Below are 17,483 nucleotides of genomic sequence, written 5' to 3' on the forward strand. Positions count from 1 at the left end.
CATCTGGAAATTGTAAATAAACCAGAAAATAAAAGATTATAAACGTATTTGTTAAGAAACATTTAATTAATTATTCCATTGTTTCAAAATATACATATCACACAGAGTAAAAATGTATAGACATTACAGAACTAGGCTACAGCGACGGAAGATACAACCACAATACTTATGAAAAAATATAAGAAATGTTGGTAATTTGATCATGACGGGGTTAAAACACAATCCAAGATTCTGTCAGCTTCTCTAAGGCCACTTAATCTTGCACCATGAACTGTTCCATGATGAGATGGACACGTTGCTTCTCCAGCGAACAAGACAATAGGATTGCTGTCATCTGGAAGCGGTACAGCTAACAGTTCTTGGTGTTGCAAACGAGAGCTCAGACTAAAATAACTGTTGGCACCCAAGAAGTATGGATTATTGGACCAACTACTTCGTAAGATATTTCTTGGGCATGGCAAACTGGGGTCTCCAGTAAACTGTCTCATTAGTTTGACTATATCTCTAATCAAATCCACACAATTAAGTCTTTCCATGGTTTGAGCTTCTGAACCACTGATAAGTGCCATTAGAACTCTTTTACTGCTGGTTACCTCTTCGAAACAACAAATACCCTTTGTCCAATGATCTCTATCTGCTAATTCTTCTCCAGACCATGCTAGTTTCATGCTATGCTGTCCATGAATCCAAAACGGTTTATCATATTCAAGAAAAATTTTGTTGAATCGGCCGAAGCCCATAGATTCTATAGCTTCTAGTTTCTCATCAGAAAGTGCAGGTTTGAAAAGAGTTTTACCATGTTTTTTCATAAACCCTAACGGTAAAGTAACAAGTACGTAATCCGTAGGATACTTGGATCCATCAGAGCAAATACAAAGTGCTCGATGTTTATCAGGAGCCTCAGGTCCCCAACAAATACTTTTAACAACTTTATTATATTGAATACATCTTTGAGGTAAGCCTCGTATAAGAGGTGACAACATTGAAGAGAAGGATACGGGTACCTCTATCATTCCTCCAGGCAAAAATAACTGTGAGCCATAAAGACTAGCGCTGACAAGATTCAGGTCATCCCAAGCAAAGCAACGAAACTTGTTGAACATACCATAAAAAATTCTGGACGCTTCATCTTGTTGGTGGGCCGGAAATTTTACCACCTCTTCTTTTATGCGCGTTTCAAGGAACGCTCGCAATGTTTCAGAAGGACTGCAATCTAGCATAAATAAATCTGTTGCATCTTTTATCACTTGCTGCCACTTCATTTGAACTTTCATGGCTATGCTAGGTTCCAAAGGTCGACCCTCCGAAGATAGGAAATAACCCTGGAAAAGATCATTTTTTCGAATTCCTTCTTCAAAAAGTCCTTCTTGCGCTGCCAGATTGAAAGCAGGGTTCGAAATTGACCCTCCAATGAGGAACTGAGCACCTAATTCTGCTACACCATCACCAAACCATTTGGAATAGATTCTTCCGCCTAATCTGAAAACAAAAAAGAAATATCTAAAAAAATCTGTCATGTTGTTGTAACATGTCATTAATTAACTAAATGTAGTAATGTTTACTTGTTAATCATTTTAATGGGATCAGGAGTGGAAATGAAAGGGTAAAGAATGGGATGACATCCCCTTAGTAAAAATTCAAGAAAGATAAACAGAAAGTAAGAATTAAAAATTATTAGAATTCCACAAAGATATGGTTACAGGGAGAAATTTTCGTTTTATTCCTTGTTTCATTTCCTCTTGTAACATAAGGACACTTATTCTCAACAAAGTGGTTCAAAAACAAACTGAATTATTATCTTCTTCTTCTTCTTTTTTTTTGTAATGTTTTATATTTTGTAAATAATTAAATTATATCAAGACGTGTAGGGATATTAGTTAAGTTTCGAGATATTTTGAAGTAAAATATATTTAGCAAACATATGTCTTTCAGAACTATTAGTTTAATTTGTCAGCTTTAGACGAACTACTTGTAGAGTAGTGGTATCAAACGAAACTGCCAAGCGGCAAACCCGGGTTCGAGTTCCGTCATGTCAATTCATTTTCACCGTCAAATTTTATTGTTTAGGTAATTCTATAATTACTTTATTATTATTATTATTATTATTATTATTATTATTATTATTATTATTATTATTATTATTACTTATATAAGACACTTGTTAGATTCAAACTTGAATTTGGGGCACCGTGTCTCAGTGGTAGAGCGTTCACCTCCGGTGATTGGGGTCCCTGGTTCGATCCCAGCTCGTGCCGTGTGGACTTTGTGGTGGACAAACACCGTGCTCGTGGCTTTTCTCGGGGTTCTCCCGTTTCCTCCCACTTTCTCCATTCCACCATTTCATTCATTTCTCATAATCATCTTTAGTCTAACCGGCATAACCGTGGGACGTAAAACTGAAAAATTTCATTTCATTTCATTTTCAAACTTGAATTTGGTTCAGTCATTTGGAACAGTTTGCGTAATATACTTGTTAACAAAGTCAAAGCAGTACAGAAATGTTTTATACGACTACTATGTTATAAAATAAAAAAGGACTACTATTCACACGAGTATGAATATAGATTAACTTTTTGGTTACTTCAATCTCTACCAGAAAGAAGGAAATCTGCGGATAAATACATTATTCAAATGGTATTGGATAATAAACATAGTAGCGATTACTGCTTAGAAAATATAGGAAAAAGAGCATAGAGTTATAGTGTAAGAAGTCAATCGACATTGGTTACACTAAATTCAAAATGAGAAATATTGAGAAGCATGACAATGTCTTATAACAATTTAAAATGGACATAATCATGTTAGGAGAAACAATAGGGCATTTTTTTCAAAAATTAAACTGTTTTAATTTGATAACAAGGGACTTAATTTTTTGTTATTATATGTCTTCAGAATATCTTTAGTTTTAACATTTTATTCAAAGAATCAATCTTTTATGTGGAAATATGACAATAAGTAACCAGGATCTTTTGAGAACCGAAAATGAAATTTTAAGCAAGGTTGATTCATTCTTTAAATAATAGTTAAAAGTAGTTTTAATTTCCATAGTTTCGTAAATGGTATATTATGATTTTGACTGTTTCTATTTTAATCTTGTTTTATAATCAGCTTAAATCTTGTAATTGTAAATATATTAAGCTTCTGACAAGTTCCTTAACCTGCTAATATTCATTCTATATCACAAATTTTCTGGTCTGTTTTAAATAATTGTATAATGGTTTTAACATAGTGTTGTATTTTTGCCAATGAGCTGTTCACAGACTAAAAATAAAGTTATTATTATTATTATTATTATTATTATTATTATTATTATTATTATTATTATTATTATTATTATTATTATTATTATTATTATTATTATTATTAACGACCATTCCAAACCGCAAACAGTTTACGGATTCAACCTATTTTACATAAGTTATTGTGACCCAAAATAAAATGAGACATGTACATTTATTTAATGCGTTAGAAGAACTTGAAACCTCAATTATCACCGCAAACTCAGTCATGTTTACCTGTGAACAAAACCTAGTGTGAATATTATGAGAGATACATGCGAAGATATTGTGACAACATTTCCTCTGCTGTAAGAGACTGAGGTGAATGCTTCCAATACAATTTAGTAACACTGCTTTCCACCATGACTCTCAGTGCACCATGCAGTCACATGAGCATTGTCAAATGTAGAAAATAGATATGATTTTAATTATTGTTGGTCACTGCGCGTGCTCTTGTGCTGCGTTAGTTCACTTGTTGATGTGAGGTGAAGTGTTGAAATTGAAGAAAAGTGTTACCTAGCTCCTCTTACGGCGAGGCATGGCTAAGGTAACCAATCAGGAATCAGAGATTTTTTTTCGCTGTCTCTTACATTAAATCTGTCACTACCAGTGTATTCATAGTGTATGTCTGATGAAGCCAAGTGGATAGTTGGCGAATTTACAATAATGGTAATGTTGAGCTTAGCAAGTAGTTTAAGTCTTTAAGGATGTTAATGAACTATACCGACAAACTTAAAGAGGCTATTGATCTCACACACAAAAAAAAGTTCATATGAGTGTGTGAAGAAAAGTGTCGAGTTTCGGAGCTAGGAGCGTCCCAAAACGTAAAGTTAGTGGTCCCCAACACTTCCGACTTCTTACGTACGCATTCCGTTTAGTATTGTCAGTCCTTACTTTTTGTATACTTTGGACCAACATTTAATTCTGAGCATATCTGAGAATTCTTTCGACAGGATGTCTGGAAATTGTGTTCTGTGGGGAGTTCCTTGCGTAACTATTGCTCATAGCTGAAATATGTGTTTTGGATGGTGCATATGTAACTTTCTATATATTAACAGTATACAAAGTTATTTTTATTAAGAAACCTAAAGTTTTTACTTATCTTTTTCCTAAATCAACACTATTCTCCGGGCATCGCCCAGTGGGGATTCAGAAAGGGAGCATGGAGCTCGCGCGCCCCTTCATCAGGAGTAAAATATATAAATTAGTCCCTAATGGAGCGCTTGTTCAAAGACTGTGGGGAAAAAAAAAGTTTAAAAATTTCTTTTAGAAGGAAGATTCTGAGAGCATTCTCCACTCATTGCAGATAATGTATGCGTTTTCAGTTCATGGTAATCCTGGATTCTCTTGTGTTGAACAACATGGCTTTCCTCAATGCTACCTCCAGAACGGCGAAGATAAATACGTATTATGAAGCACTGCAGTCCACATTTTTAGTTAGCGAACCAAATATTGAAAAATGTGTCAAGTTTATTTTTCAGACCTGCGCTCCCCTCTCAAAAATTCCTCAATCCGCCCCCGGTATCGGCTGTTGCCAATTAACTGCTAATAGTCATAGCGTACCTTTTGAAATGTTTTCAAACGTTCTTTGCATAAGAAACAGTTTTCCGTATTCTTTTCGTTCGCTCTTGCGCCCTTTTAGTGTGCGCCCTGGAGGAACTGCCCCACTCCTTCCATTGTAGTTACGCCACTGATTTCCATTGTTAGGTTTTTAGAATTTGTTTAGTGTTCAAAGTCTATATCCGAATTGTGTGGTGAGCAAGGGTAGTCATTGTGTGCTCTTGGAAAATGTTGAACGTGATTTCGAATATGTTGAAAATAATGTGGAAAAGGCATAATATGAACAGAGTTTCTTCTTCTAAAAAAGAAAAAAAATAATTCATGAATTTAATGTCTTATGTCAAAACTGTTTAACGACATTTGTATAAAATATCTATTGAAGCTTTCCTGGCGACGTATTGTAAACAGGTCTTCTCGGGCTAGCAGACAGGTGAATACTGTTATATCTTGCGACGTTTCGAGGGCTGACATCGTTCTCATCTTCAGGCGAATATGATGGTGCAATGGAGTGTATGGAATATTTAGCAATCAGCCGTTGCAATCATACAAGAAAAAACGAACCTTAACAGAGACACAGGATTCCAACTGAGTAAAACATGGACACCAATCATATCCCGCCATTTCAAGCACCAATCAGAAGCCGCCATTTCAACCACCAATCAGAAGAGTCCAATCATACATACATGAGTATAAATATTCCATACACTCCATTGCACCATCATATTCGCCTGAAGATGAGGACGATGTCAGCCCTCGAAACGTCGCAAGATATAACAGTATTCACCTGGCTGCTAGCCCGAGAAGACATTTGTATAAATCAAATGATCAAAAGAAACGATTTATCAGATTATGATAAAACAACAAATCAACTATAGTCCGCATCACTCGAATTGGCGATGGCGTCAACCAATAAGCTTACAGTGCACTGTTGCCAAACCTTCAGTGAGGTATCTAATCGTTCGTTATTGACCATAAATATGAACAAAATCAATTACGAAAGATTAAATTCCTCACTGAAGGTTTGGAATAAGCGCACTGCGAGCTTATTGGCTAACGCTCTACACCAATTCATGCGACGCGGACTATAGTAGTAGAAATTGTTGAAAAATGATAAAATTAAGGAATAAAAAAGGGATAGAATTACCTCTCAGTAGCTTCTAAGATTACCACATTTCTCACTCCGCAATTCACAAGCCTTCGTGCTGCAGATAGTCCAGCCATTCCGGCCCCAATAATAACAACTCTTGCATTTTTACTTTTACCATGCTCTTTTCCAATGTGATTCACCATTTCCTTCTTTCGTTTAGGTTTATCTATAGGCCTCTTGAGGGATCCAGATTTTCTTATGGGAATGGGTTTACCTTTCATAACCATAGATCCGGACTGTCGTATAGGACTGGATCTCTTTCTGCCACCTGGAGATTTAGACTCTCGTGACGGACTGCATGGTTTACCCGTAGCTGCCGCTGCATCACCTCCGCTTTCCCCTTTCTTCTGTTGTGATCTGCTAGTGGACGGAAAGCATTGTCGTTTTGAACCAGCAGCCACTTTGTCAGCTAGCATTTTCCCCTTTGTTCCACTGAAACCTGCTCTGTTCACAAGTATTCCTCCTATTTCTCTACACAAATCTGCCACTGTTTTTGGTTTCTTGCATTTTTGTTTCGTTTCTGAACCACGCGGGGACTTAGATTTGGTACTTTTAGGTTTAATTTTGCTACTATAGCTAAGTTCGGATCTTTTTTTGGATTTAGAGCTGCATACAGGCATTGAGGTATCATTGAACTCAAAATTAAATAACTTAGGTCCACATGGAGATTTAGATTTCCCACTAGATGAGTTTAGGGCACCTAGAAGCTTTGACTCATTCTTAAATAATTCAGGGCCACATGCAGATTTTGAATTGCCTTTATGGTCAAATAATTGAGAGCCACATTCGGATTTTGATTTTCCAGACTCACCCGTAGACTTTGACTTATTTGTTTTAGGACTCGATGATGTAGCTTCACGGGCAGTGTTTGACTTGGAAGTTTTCGATTTAGAGCCACCAGGAGACTTCGATTTCGATCTGCATCTGTTCTTACCCGATGATTTATAACCACAGTTTGACCTCGATTTTTTAGTCTTGGAACCTTGTGAGCTCAGTTTGCAAGAGGATTTTGAGAAACTGCTTTGGGTTTTGCTGGCTGCGGACGAGTCTTTCTTGCTGCATTTTTCAGATGTGTCCAACATTTTCTTATTTTCTTGTTTCGATTCTCCACAAACAGAAGGTGTTGACTTAGATCTTGTTAGTGTTGACATCTCAGCATCTGGTGGTGGTGGTAATACTTTAGAGTCGCTAGATATTGTGACGTTTGATGCGGATGTTGACATGCTTTTCTTACATGGTAATTTGGGTTTCAAATCGGGAGTACTTGATGCGGACGGGCTATTTTTGGGAGGTTTTGGTCTAGGTACACAACTGTTTCGGTTAGAACATTTTCGTTCCTCCTTCAATTCCAAAGGTGGGCATGTTTTCTTTCCGCATTGAGAATTAGAACGTTGAGTGGTCTTGTATCCAGACTTCTGAACTGTCCTCTTTTTGGAATCCTTAGGGGTTCTTGATCTACACGCAGTTGTAGAATGCTTTCCTTTAGCTGGCGACTTCTGATCTCTACAGGGAGACTTTTTAGTGCCACTAGACGAAGCGGATCGTTTAGCTGATGATTTTCGATCGCAATCTTCTTCAGGTGGGCATTTAACAACGACGGGTAATGGTGGGTTCGTACCCAACTTTTCTTTTTGTGTCTTTCTCGGTTCACACACTGGTTTAGGTTCCTCTACCTGAGAAGTTTTAGCACCACATTGTACTTTGACTGGTAATGGTGGGTCTATGTGAGCTCCACGAAGCTTAGATGCCTGTTTACATTCAACTTTTGCTTTTCTGGATTTCCTACAGGCTGAACCTCTTGCAGTTGGCATCTTTTTCTTTGGATCTCTGTATGGCTTGGCAGTGCTGCATGTATGTTTCTCCTTCATTTCTCCTTTCTTTTTATCGCATAATTCTTTCAGGCGTCTAGCATACTCAGCTCTCTCTGCTGATATTTCTCCCTCAGAACCTGGTTTTCTGAGTTGACAAGTCGGAGAAACTTTTGTTTCTGTTTGTGGTTGTCTATTAGAAGGTTGATAGTCTTCTTGGCAAGGATCTCCTGGTGGTTCTTCAGGAGGTGGCGGACACACACCAGGTCCTTCACGTTTCTTCTCAGGTTTAACAGTTGGATTACAGCTCTTTGGTTCAATACATTCAACAGCTTTATTAGTCTTCAATGGCATTTTCTTAGTGCCTAATTTAGGAGCAATGAAGTCCATGCCTCCCCCTTTACCAAAAGAACCACTGTTGATGTATCTGTAACTGCAATATCCCAGAAATACATTATTAAAAAATCAATTTTACATGGTAACGAAAACTATCCTACAGAACAGTGGCGGATCTTGAGGATAATCACGCCGAAAAGAATAAATTTTAGCGCCATAAGCTGAGAGGGGGAAGCTTCAGAAGGCCATATACAAGAATAGGAAGGTAAGCTTCCTTCCTTTTCCTTCTACCAATAAAAGTTAAATTTTTACAGATGTCCGCGGTGGCTTAGTGGTAAAGTTTTCCTCTCTATTGTGCTCCCAAAATGTCTTGAGCCGTGGCAAAAATGCGAACTAAAGCCCACACCCTCACACACCCATGCGTTGAGCCAATAAGAGTTCAGCTGTTGCTAAGCGAGAGAAAGCGAGTGGAATTCCTTCAGCTGATAGCAGCGCTTGCAACGGAAGGCTAGGGATCAAGTCAATGTGGTATCTTTATAGTACATGGTTGCGTTTCTGCTTCGATCCAGGTGAGCTTTGTGGTGGGTATATAAACAGCGTGTGCATGGGTCTCTGCGGGACTCTCCAGTTTTCACCCAGTTTCTTCATTCCACCATTTCATTCATTTTCATCATCACTCTCTCTTTTAGTGTACACGGCATAACCATGGGAAGTAAAACTGAAATGTTTCATTATTTATTTATTCATTTATTTACCGACGGGACTTCCCTCTAGAACTGGGACCGCTACAAAAAGATGGGACTGCTAAATCCTACACTTATACTTAATTTAATTGTAAATCAATTATGGTCTTCATATTATCACGGACTATGTTAAACTCATTTCTTCAACTTTTTTCCGTAACTCTTTTCTATGTATTAAAACTTCCTAAGTTTTTTTTTCTTTTGTGAGACGATCTCAAATTATACTTCAAAATAAGTTCAATTGATACTGCCAGGGGCATCGTTAACGGGGGCGGGTATCGGGGGGAGCCTCCCCCCAAAGTTACCGATTTCTTAACAAGTGGGCAAATTAAAATACTTAGTTGGCAATTTGAAGAATGTCATTTTGTTCAATTGACTTTTATGGTTTAACATTTTCTTAGGTAGCCAATTGCTGTAAAATATTATGAGTTCTTTTATAGACTTGGCCAAGGGCGCCCATCAGGGGGGTAAAGGTGGGGCGCTCGCACCCTAGAGGAAATTGTACTTCAGAATATCGAAAACCCAACAGAATTTTTACATTAATTACAGCAAAATTTGAACCTATATTTGAAACGTCGCTTATACTTGCCCCCCCCCCTTTGGAAACCACAACATGGCCGCTCTTGGACTTGACATAAATTTTGTGTAGTTTCCTATCTTGAAATAAATTGATTTATTCGTTTAAAGCTTCTTTACTTGTTGCAAGTGATCACACTTTACTTTTGTTCATTTGATATTCCTAAATATTTTGAAGAAAATTAATGAAAAATCGGGAAATGGTACCACTGACAAAAGGAGAATAGAGGTGGAGTGCAATATTAAAACAAAGACAGACAAAAGAGGCGTTTTGGTGGCAGGTAGTGCATTGGAAGAAAAGCGTATACAAGACAAGAGCGTATACAAGACAACAAGCAGATTGTGGAGATAAGAATTGATATTAATAAAACAAGAACAAGGCAGTGACTGGTTAGTATAAACTTTTTACTATGTATAGTCAGGTCCGTATTTAGGTTAACTGCTATTCTGTGCTCGGGCACAGGGAGGCAGAATTTAGGAGGCGGCAAAATTTTGGATCTTTTAAATGAAATGAAATAAAAGTTTTACGTCCCACAGTTATGCCGGCGAGGTTAAAGGAGACTGTGATGATGAGGATGAATGAAATGGTGGAATGAAGAGTGGGAGGAAACGAGAGAATCCCGAGAAAACCTACTACACGGTTTTGTCCACTACAAAGTTCACTTGGCGCTAGCTGGGATTGAACCAAGGACCCCATGCACCAGAGGTGAACTTTGTACCACTAAGCCATCGCGGTCCTCAGGATTTTTTTAAAAAGATTCACAATAAAGAAATATTTAAAACGAGCAACCCGCAGAGTCCCGTGCAAATGCCAGAAAACATGTTAATGTGTTTAATTCGCTCTAATTACAGGAGTTACTAATTAGCTAGCTTATCTGATTATTTTTAAAATGTCGCCTTCTCCCACCCCCACTCAAAGAGGTGATGATAAACTTTTGAACATCAGATGGTGTATTCTCTTTAATGGAGAATGTGTGGAGAAACACTTAAAAAATCGAGTCTTTTATTGTACAATTATCCTCAGTTGCATTGCATTTACTATTTTTACATTTACCCATTTGTTGAATGTATCGGTAAATTTTCGAAGAAATAAAGCAAGATACATAATTTTCACTGACTTCTCATGAATATGAAAATAAGGTTGATGTAATAGTTTTCCACAGGGTTGGTGAAAGTGTGACTAAGATCTCCACTTGGCAATTTATTATCAAGACTTGGCAATTTCAAGTTTTACCCCCCCCCCCCACAATCTTGTAATGGTCGCTACGCCACTGGATACTGCGTGAAACTTCAACAGGTTCTACGGAGTTCAAATATGGTGTGATAAGAATAAATTAGTCCTGAATGTGTCAAATGTAAATCTCTATCTTTCACGAGGAAAGAAAATCCAATTAACTTTACCTATACAATAAGTGGTACTTCCTTGTCTACCCCAAATACTAGCAAAGATCTAGGAGTTATATTTGATGGCAAATTAACCTTTGCTGTACACATCGACGCGATAACAAATAGTGCATATAGAAACTTAGGTTTAATTTATAGGATAAGACAGGATTTCTAAAAAGAATCAACATTTATGAAGTTATATTTTTCGTATGTGAGGTTTAAATTAGAATACTGTTTGGACACCAAATATCACTAAATTCTCTGACGCAATAGAAAATATACAGTTTAAATTTTTAAAAATGCTTGCATACAAGATAAACGGTTTCTACCCAAAATAGGTCCCCTATGAAGACTTAGTAATGTATTTTAGTTTTCAAACATTAGAAAAAAGGAGATTGGTCTTTGATTTGTTTTACTTACATAAATTATTAAACGGTAAACTTGATTGTCCAGAATTAGTTTCAGAAGTAATATTACGTGTCCCAACAGGTAACAGCAAATACTAGGGCATTCTGTTGTAGAAGCAATAACTAACATATTACGTAAGTCTCCTTGTACTTTTAGTTCATTATCTTCAATGTGATTTGCAAAGGATAGTGAAAGGAAAATTTGAATATTTCGAACTCATTTATGATTAACTTAAGAATTCTTTATCTGTTAAAACTGCTATGTAATTCTGTCTTTGAGTTTCTTTCGAAGTACGGAAGTCATCTACCTTACACAAGCCCTCGTGTAAGTTCATGCATTGACAAAAATAATGAAGAAAAGTATATTCCTATAGGGAGGCCCGTATTTGTATATTGTGCTCCCCTGTGCTCTAAATAATTTGCAGCCCCGCACAAAATTTGCTCCCGGACCCCGAAGACGACCAATATTAGAGTTGAATTCATAGTTTTTGGGGTCGCTGAGGTGAATAGTGACAGTTTTAATTCAATTCAACTGCAAGGTCATACTCCACTCCCCAGGGAGAGGCGAGATTTGAAGAGTAATCGAAAACGACAGATATCAGTGTTGAATTCATAGTTTTCGAGATCGCTGAGTTTAACGGTGTCAGTTTTCGTTCAAAAGTTTATCATGCCCTCTTTAAATGGGGATGGGAGAAGGTGACTTTTTTGAAAATAATCAGATAAAGTAGCTAATTAGAAGTACTGTAATTAGAGCAAATTAAACACATTTAACATATTTTCTTGCGCTTGCATGGGACTCTGCAGATTGCTAGTTTTAAATATTACTTTATTGAGAATCTTAAAAAGAATTCTAAAATTTTGCCGCCCCCTAAATTCTGCCACCCTGTGCTCGAGTACAAAATAGCACTTACCTAAATATACCTGCCTATAGGAACACGTACTTACTATTTCACCGCGAGTACAGTAAGTGCATACAGTAAGTGCATTATTCAAGAGACAAAACGACTTGGATTCCCGAAGTCATGACATTGTGACATTTGACCACAGTAAGAAGAAGACGCCTATCTGACCTGGGAGCCGATATGAACATTAGAGCTATACTTAAGACTTCTGAATTGTATCATCTACAGGACTTAAGTTATACATTATCAATAAGTCTAGGATATGTACTGACTTTATATTTGTCAATACCTAGTCATGATACGATACTTGGAACAATTCTACAGACAGGAATAAACATAACTTACACGCATTAAAATCATTTTCCGAAACTCGATTCTTTCATTTCATCATAAACAGAATGTTCTTGAATGTTAATGTAGGAATTATTGATGTCTAGATTTCTAAGAAAAAGTTCGTTATTCTATGACTACGATGCCTCTTACATACGTCCTTTGATATGTTAACCATAGATAACTCATCAAGGCTATATGAGACCTCGACATACAGTTTAAGGTGGAATCGAACAACTGCGATCAAAGTTTTCAAATCTCTCTCCCACGGATCTCGTGCACCAAAAGCGCGAACATTAACCGTTAAACCAGCAGGGAGGGCACTGACTAGACCGTTTCTATTTCAAGTATTCCCGTGCTGGCGCTGCTGTCGATGTGTGTTTCCCTGTACCTCCTTCAAAAGAAGAGGGACAAGTTGCTGTGGGCGAGATTCTTCAGTAGTTTGATGCGGACAAGGTTGCCCAGAACCGGATTAAGGGAGGCTGTAGCTTCGGGCCTCCACTCTGACCACAATCCCAATTGGCTATCTTTAAAAATCATAAAGATACCATCATCATCATAAAAGAAAATATGACCAAAGATATGAAACATATTTGCTTAACTTTCCTGCTGTACTTTCACAGAAATGTATTAGGCGAAGTCAGGAGGGGCCACATAGTTTTTCTAGCCCCGGGCCTCCAGGTGGGTTAATCTAGCCCTGGGGTTGCCACATTGAATTATTTCACGGGCTTCGTTGTGCATTGTCTCATTATTCATTCTAAGTAGCCTACGATCTTTACTTGCCAAGATCAAATGACTGAATGACAAATTGGCAACACAGCCGAGGTCATTCAGTTCTTGCCCCAAAGAAAAGGGAAGATTTCCTACATAAGAGGGCGTCAGTGATGAGGCCGAAGTATGTTTCACATATTTTCCTAGAACACACTTGAAATAGCAAGACTCTACTGTTGTTGCAGAAGTTGTATTAATATCCGTTTAATATACCTAGGAAAAAACTCTACTTGCGGACAGTAAGACGGAATCTATAGTTCGACAATAATTATGGATACCTCATAAAACAGCTTTAGCTTTACTATTTTCAAATTACAAATCATTTTTGCTATTCTGTTGAACTTGAATTTATATTTCACTAGCAGCGTTCACCCCGCTTCGCTGCGGTCACCCCGGAACGCAATAAACTTTGTTACTTAGATAATTTTTACTTTTTAGATTGCAGTAAATGTTAACATTATATCGCCTGTCATTTATGTTAACCCGCCGAGTGACACGGTCATGCGGGTTGCATATAAATACGTTTATTTTTACCTATGATGAACTAACAAAGGATTTGTACGTTATGGACACTTGAATGGTCAATTATCTCAAGACACTGGTAATTAAAAATTAAAGTGATATGATAAAAACCATCTAGGGTCCAAATCCTAATAACCCCCCAAAAATGAAAGAAATTGGTTCAGCCGTATTAGCGTGATGAGGGAACAAAGGATTTGTACGTTCTCTTTTATATATAAGATTTAGGTCTTTAAAATCACGTGGTTGTAGAGTGCATCAATGTTCAAAACTTTTTTTTTCCAAGATGTGGCCAAAGGTCTGCCACTGTAATACCAGGCTGAAAAATTTTACAAACTGCAAATGGGTTGGACCTTAAGTCAAATGGTATCAATATTTAAGAAGGGGAAATATTATGACGTGTTTGTGGTCGTCATCCATCATCTTGGTGACGGTTATATTGGATTCAACTTTAATTTCCAGTGGTAGTTGTTTCAAACGGTAGTGTGATTATACATATATCAACTAACATTCACTTTTAACTATATATAAAATGGTGTAGTTCAATTTTACGATAGCTGTAACGGTGGTACACTTATGAACGATTTTATGGTAGAGGCTGGAGAATGCGGGGTGTTTGGAAAGAAAATATTTATGTACCACCATGTAACACCATAACAACTTCATTTATCACGAAGGAAAACATCTATGAATCACAAAAACAACAGAAAATATCGTCACAGAACATGTTCCACATAGCTAACGTTCTCTTATAAGCAATGGTCTATATTTCTCATTCTTCTCTTGACCTTTCGAGTTTCCATCTACATTTTGGGAGTACTGATATTGTTTATTTAAGGCAATAAACCATCTACTAAACACGAGTATTATTTAAAGAAAGTGAATCTAACCAAAAATACAACTTGTTTCATTTCAATTTAAAAACAGTTTCAATGGAAACTTCCGCCTTCTTCGATTGAAAAAATAGTTAAATGCTTTTCACATCCCGAATGTGTGTGTTACCATGATAATTGCTAGTTGAGAACACTAATTTTCATGAGTCTTTGGCCGTTAAGTTTATACTGTATGTGTATACCGTAAATCGTAAACAACCAAATTTTACGTTTATATTTTTACTAGTATTTTCTATTTAATACGTAGTAGAATATTTGTTAGAGAACTATTTTTATCTACTTTCTAGTGGTCTTACCAATTAGTATTTAGGAAGAAGAAAAGAACACACACAACCTCACACTTTAAAAGAGAATTTATTAACGCACTTAGAAGTTAGTGTCCTCAACCAGTAACTGAAATGATGATGATAACACAACGATTTGGGGTGAAGAGACACTTAACAAGAATGTGTTTTATCAATGAAGAAGACGGAAATTTCCATTGAAACTATTGGAATTAAAATTAAAAGAGACGCATTTTTGGGTAAGTCAGTTTTCTTTATTCAACATCATGCGTTAGCTATGTATAGTTGTGACATTGCTTTCCTGATGTACAGTTTCAGAAACTCAAGAGCTCTCTCCCCTTCTCCGCTTACAGCATAACCGCACCCAAGTCATGTCAACGACAAATCTTCCTTTTGACACAACCTGTTTGTCAATCTGTTGTCCAACATTGCTTTACGTCCGATACTTCCCAAAATAACTGAAACGCTTTAAAAATAAATAAATAAAACGTTACACAATTTTCAAATTCCATTTCGACGTAGTACGGATGGAAGTGTTATCTTTTATCTTGTTAAATTTTCAAGATTGTAACATTATGAACATTCTAGTGTTAAAAATTTTAGCCTCATTGATTGTCCTACGACCCATCATAAATAAGTCCCTCACTGAGTTTGGTGACCTACGGTGCGGCGATAATTGTGCACAAGAATACCATACAGACTAGATTACACTTTAACAAGAACAGCACTTTTGATTAATTCAAGTCTTTAATTCTAACTAAAATTCTTGATCGTGACATTCGTACTAACAAACAAACAAAGTTTCCAGCCATTAAGAACTCTGAACGACCAGATGAACATTCGATTTGGCGATGTGTGATTAGTGCTTTGCATCTCAATTCCATTGTTTTATTTCTGGTTTTATTGACGCACACTTCGCCACTTCTGAATTCAAATACCTGTCTCAATTTGTAATAATTATATACTGCTTATATATAATTAAGGTACTACTATACAGTAACGAACATGATTGAAACTTACCCAGATTTGCATGATGGAAGTATATAACGAAGCTGACAGATTCTGGATCTAATTATGGAATTCATTTTGCATATAAGTTCATAACATACTACCAATTTAGAATAGCTGACGCCAAATTTACTTTAAATGTAAAGGGAGTAATTTCTATTACAATTTCTTTTATTTAAGTGGCCGAATGTTGCTATGAAAATATAATTGTTAAATTATCCATTTGGTATATTTTAATTGTTAATTGTTGTACACTTCAACACTTCATTTAATTAATGTTGTAAATGTTTCTTAAGTAATATGAAGTTTATACGAGTTTACTTTTAAAGTAGAATCAGAAGCGATTTGATTATACTGTTAAAATTTTTAAAAATACATTCCAAGTAGAATTTATGCTTGCACTTTATATAATTTCCCTTTCACAAGAAAAAAATTAACTAGTTATGAGATAAAATAAACTATCACTATTTTTCTGGTTTTATTTCTGACCCGAAATGGATGCAATATCGAACAAGATCCAACGAAGATGACTCAAAAAGTGAGTAACGAGAACTCCCATGAATACACTTTGTTTCAAAGATAGATATACACAGGCAATGGCGTACGCTTTAATTTAGATGGAGTGGCTTTAAGAACTCAATCTCATATTATTTTTTTTTAAGGATAAGCATGATTTTTGTATGTATATCTTAATACACTAAATGTTTATTTTTAATAATATTTTGCTAAAGGGAAGAAAACTAAACACCGAAACTCCCACCCAGGATGTAGATCTGTTGAATGCCTCTTTTCAAATTCAACGTCCCTTTTAAGAACTGAGTCTACATGGGATGTGGACCTATAGTTGAATGTTCCTTTTCAAATTCAACGTCCCTTTTCAGCGTTGAATCTACATGGAATATGGACTTACAGGTGCATTTCCAGCACTGAATCTACATGGAATGTGGACCTACAGTTGCATGTCCCATTTAACGTCTCTTTCCAGCGCTGAGTCTACATTGGATGAGATCTATAGTTGAATGGCCCTTTTCAGCGGTGATTCTACTTGGGATGTGAACCTATAGTTGCATTACCTTTTAAAATTCAATCTCTTTCCAGCTGAGTCCACATGATATGTGAACCTATAGTTGAATGTTCCTTTTCAAATTCAACGTCCCTTTTCAGCGTCGAATCTACATGGAATATGGACTTACAGGTGCATTTCCAGCACTGAATCTACATGGAATGTGGACCTACAGTTGCATGTCCCATTTAACGTCTCTTTCCAGCGCTGAGTCTACATTGGATGAGATCTATAGTTGAATGGCCCTTTTCAGCGGTGATTCTACTTGGGATGTGAACCTATAGTTGCATTACCTTTTAAAATTCAATCTCTTTCCAGCTGAGTCCACATGATATGTGAACCTATAGTTGAATGTTCCTTTTCAAATTCAACGTCCCTTTTCAGCGTCGAATCTACATGGAATATGGACTTACAGGTGCATTTCCAGCACTGAATCTACATGGAATGTGGACCTACAGTTGCATGTCCCATT

General features: G+C 36.6%; 1 protein-coding gene across 1 annotated transcript; it reads right to left on the reverse strand.

The window, feature by feature from the left end:
- Nucleotides 1-44: 44 nt before the first annotated feature.
- LOC145672058 (uncharacterized) lies at nucleotides 45-16,138 on the reverse strand. The gene is made up of 3 exons (XM_081741284.1): nucleotides 15,961-16,138; nucleotides 5,983-8,226; nucleotides 45-1,479 (listed from the first exon to the last, which is right to left on the reverse strand). The coding sequence occupies exons 1-3, from the start codon at nucleotides 16,023-16,025 to the stop codon at nucleotides 201-203; spliced, it is 3,588 nt and encodes a 1,195-aa protein (XP_081597410.1). The 5' UTR covers nucleotides 16,026-16,138; the 3' UTR covers nucleotides 45-200.
- Between the last annotated feature and the right edge of the window lie 1,345 nt (nucleotides 16,139-17,483).

This window comes from Thermobia domestica, chromosome 2, assembly GCF_964235325.1.
Source record: "Thermobia domestica chromosome 2, izTheDome1.hap1.1, whole genome shotgun sequence".
NCBI lineage: Eukaryota > Metazoa > Arthropoda > Insecta > Zygentoma > Lepismatidae > Thermobia > Thermobia domestica.